At 42.2% G+C, this 1,845-nt stretch overlaps 1 protein-coding gene across 1 annotated transcript in view; it reads left to right on the plus strand.

Moving 5' to 3' along the window:
* The window catches only part of ITK (IL2 inducible T cell kinase), a 63,959-nt gene extending 62,717 nt beyond the window's left edge, over positions 1 to 1,242 (plus strand). Inside the window, exon 17 of the mRNA XM_007103850.3 lies at positions 1,119 to 1,242. Within this exon, the coding sequence (XP_007103912.1) occupies positions 1,119 to 1,190 (72 nt within the window). The 3' untranslated portion in view covers positions 1,191 to 1,242. The remainder of the gene's footprint in view (positions 1 to 1,118) is intronic.
* The last annotated feature ends 603 nt before the right edge of the window (positions 1,243 to 1,845 follow it).

The following is a 1,845-nucleotide window of genomic DNA, read 5'->3' on the forward strand; positions in this document are numbered from 1 at the left end:
CCACAACAGTGAGAGGCCCGCGTACCGCAAAAAAAAAAAAAAAAAAAAAAAAAAAAAAACACAAAAACTCATTGCCAAACCCAAGGTCACCCAGATTTTCTCCTATGTTATCTTCTAGATGTCTTATACGTCTTGCATTTTATATTTAGTTCTATGATCCATTTTGAGTTAATTTTTGTGAAGAGTGCCAGGTCTGTGTCTAGAGTCATTGTATTGCATGTGGGGTCCAATTGCTCTAGAACCATTTGTTGAAAAGACTACCCTTTCTCCATTGAATTGCCTTTGCTCCTCTGTCAAAGATTTGACTACATTTCTGTGGATCTGTTTCTGGGATCCCAACTCTATTTCATTGACCTATTTGTCTATTCTTTCACCAATACCATGCTCTCTTGATTACTATAGCTTTATAGTAAGTCTTGAAGTCAGGAAGTATCAGTCCTCCAAACTTGTTCTTCTTCAGTATTGTGTTGGCTATTCTGAGTCTTTGGCCTTTCCATATAGAGTTTAGAGTTGGTTTGTCAGTATCTACAAAATAACTTGCTGGGATTCTTGTGATTGTGTTGAATCCATACATCAAGTTGAAAAGAAATGACATCCTAACAATAGCAAGTCTTCCTAACCATGAACATGGAATATTTCTCAATATATTTAGCTCTCCTTTGATTTCTTTCTTTAGAATTTTATATTTTTCCTAAAATAGATCCTATACATATTTTATGAGATTTATACCTAAATATTTTCTTTTTTAGTCTTACTGAGTGCTTATTTTATGTTGCATTTTTATATACAATTTTATTTAATTCTTACAACAATCCTATGAGGTTGATAATATTATTATCCCCATTTTACAGATGACAAAACTGAGGTTCAAAAAGGTTAAGTAACCTGTTCAAAGGTCACACAGCTAATGAGTGGAAAAGCTGTGCTTCAAAAGCAGGCCATATAATTCCAAAATACCTGCTGTTAACAACTAAGACATAATGGCCTCAAATACAATATATATAGAAGCATATTTAAAACTCAGCAGAGGGGATTGCTGTTTACCTCTGGTTTGCTTTGGAATTAGCTATGACACACAAGTACAAGGAAATCACAGAGTTCTTTTCTTCCCTCTCTAGAAACCAGAAGACCGGCCACCTTTCTCCAGACTCTTGAGTCAACTGGCTGAAATTGCAGAATCGGGACTTTAAAAGAGACTCAGTGCCAAGCCACAGGCTGCAGATCCTGAGTGAGGCAAGGAGGTCTTCCCACCACAGAGCATTAAAAGCTGCCACCATCCCAGGACTCCTCAGAGGCAACTGGCCTGTGGCGCCAGTCCCTAAGCTGCCACGGAGGCAGTGGCCTGATAGAGTCGGGCACCAGGCCACAGGCAGGAGGCTCAGCCACTGAACTGGGAGCAGGGCCAGAGCAGTCTGTACCCTTCCTCCAGCCTCTTATCTTGTGTGGAGCACAAACCTCAGTCGACAGCTTTCAAGCAACATTTCTTGCACTTCTTAGAGAAAGGGAGAGATGGGGCAGGACCCTGGATTTTTACCCTTATTGTTATTTTAAACATGGACCTAAAGTTCATGGTCAAGGGATTTTTTTATTTGACCTGACAACACAGAATCCCAGGATATGGGGCAAGATGAACAAGGAGCACGACTCTTTTTCAAGGAGAACTAGTGAGTTAATTAAAGTCACAAAGAGTAAGCTCTGGGCTTCCCTGGTGGCGCAGTGGTTGCGCGTCTGCCTGCCGATGCAGGGGAACCGGGTTCGCGCCCCGGTCTGGGAGGATCCCACATGCCGCGGAGCGGCTGGGCCCGTGAGCCATGGCCACTGAGCCTGCGCGTCCGGAGCCTGTGC

Source organism: Physeter macrocephalus, chromosome 8, assembly GCF_002837175.3.
Source record: "Physeter macrocephalus isolate SW-GA chromosome 8, ASM283717v5, whole genome shotgun sequence".
Classification (NCBI taxonomy): domain Eukaryota; kingdom Metazoa; phylum Chordata; class Mammalia; order Artiodactyla; family Physeteridae; genus Physeter; species Physeter macrocephalus.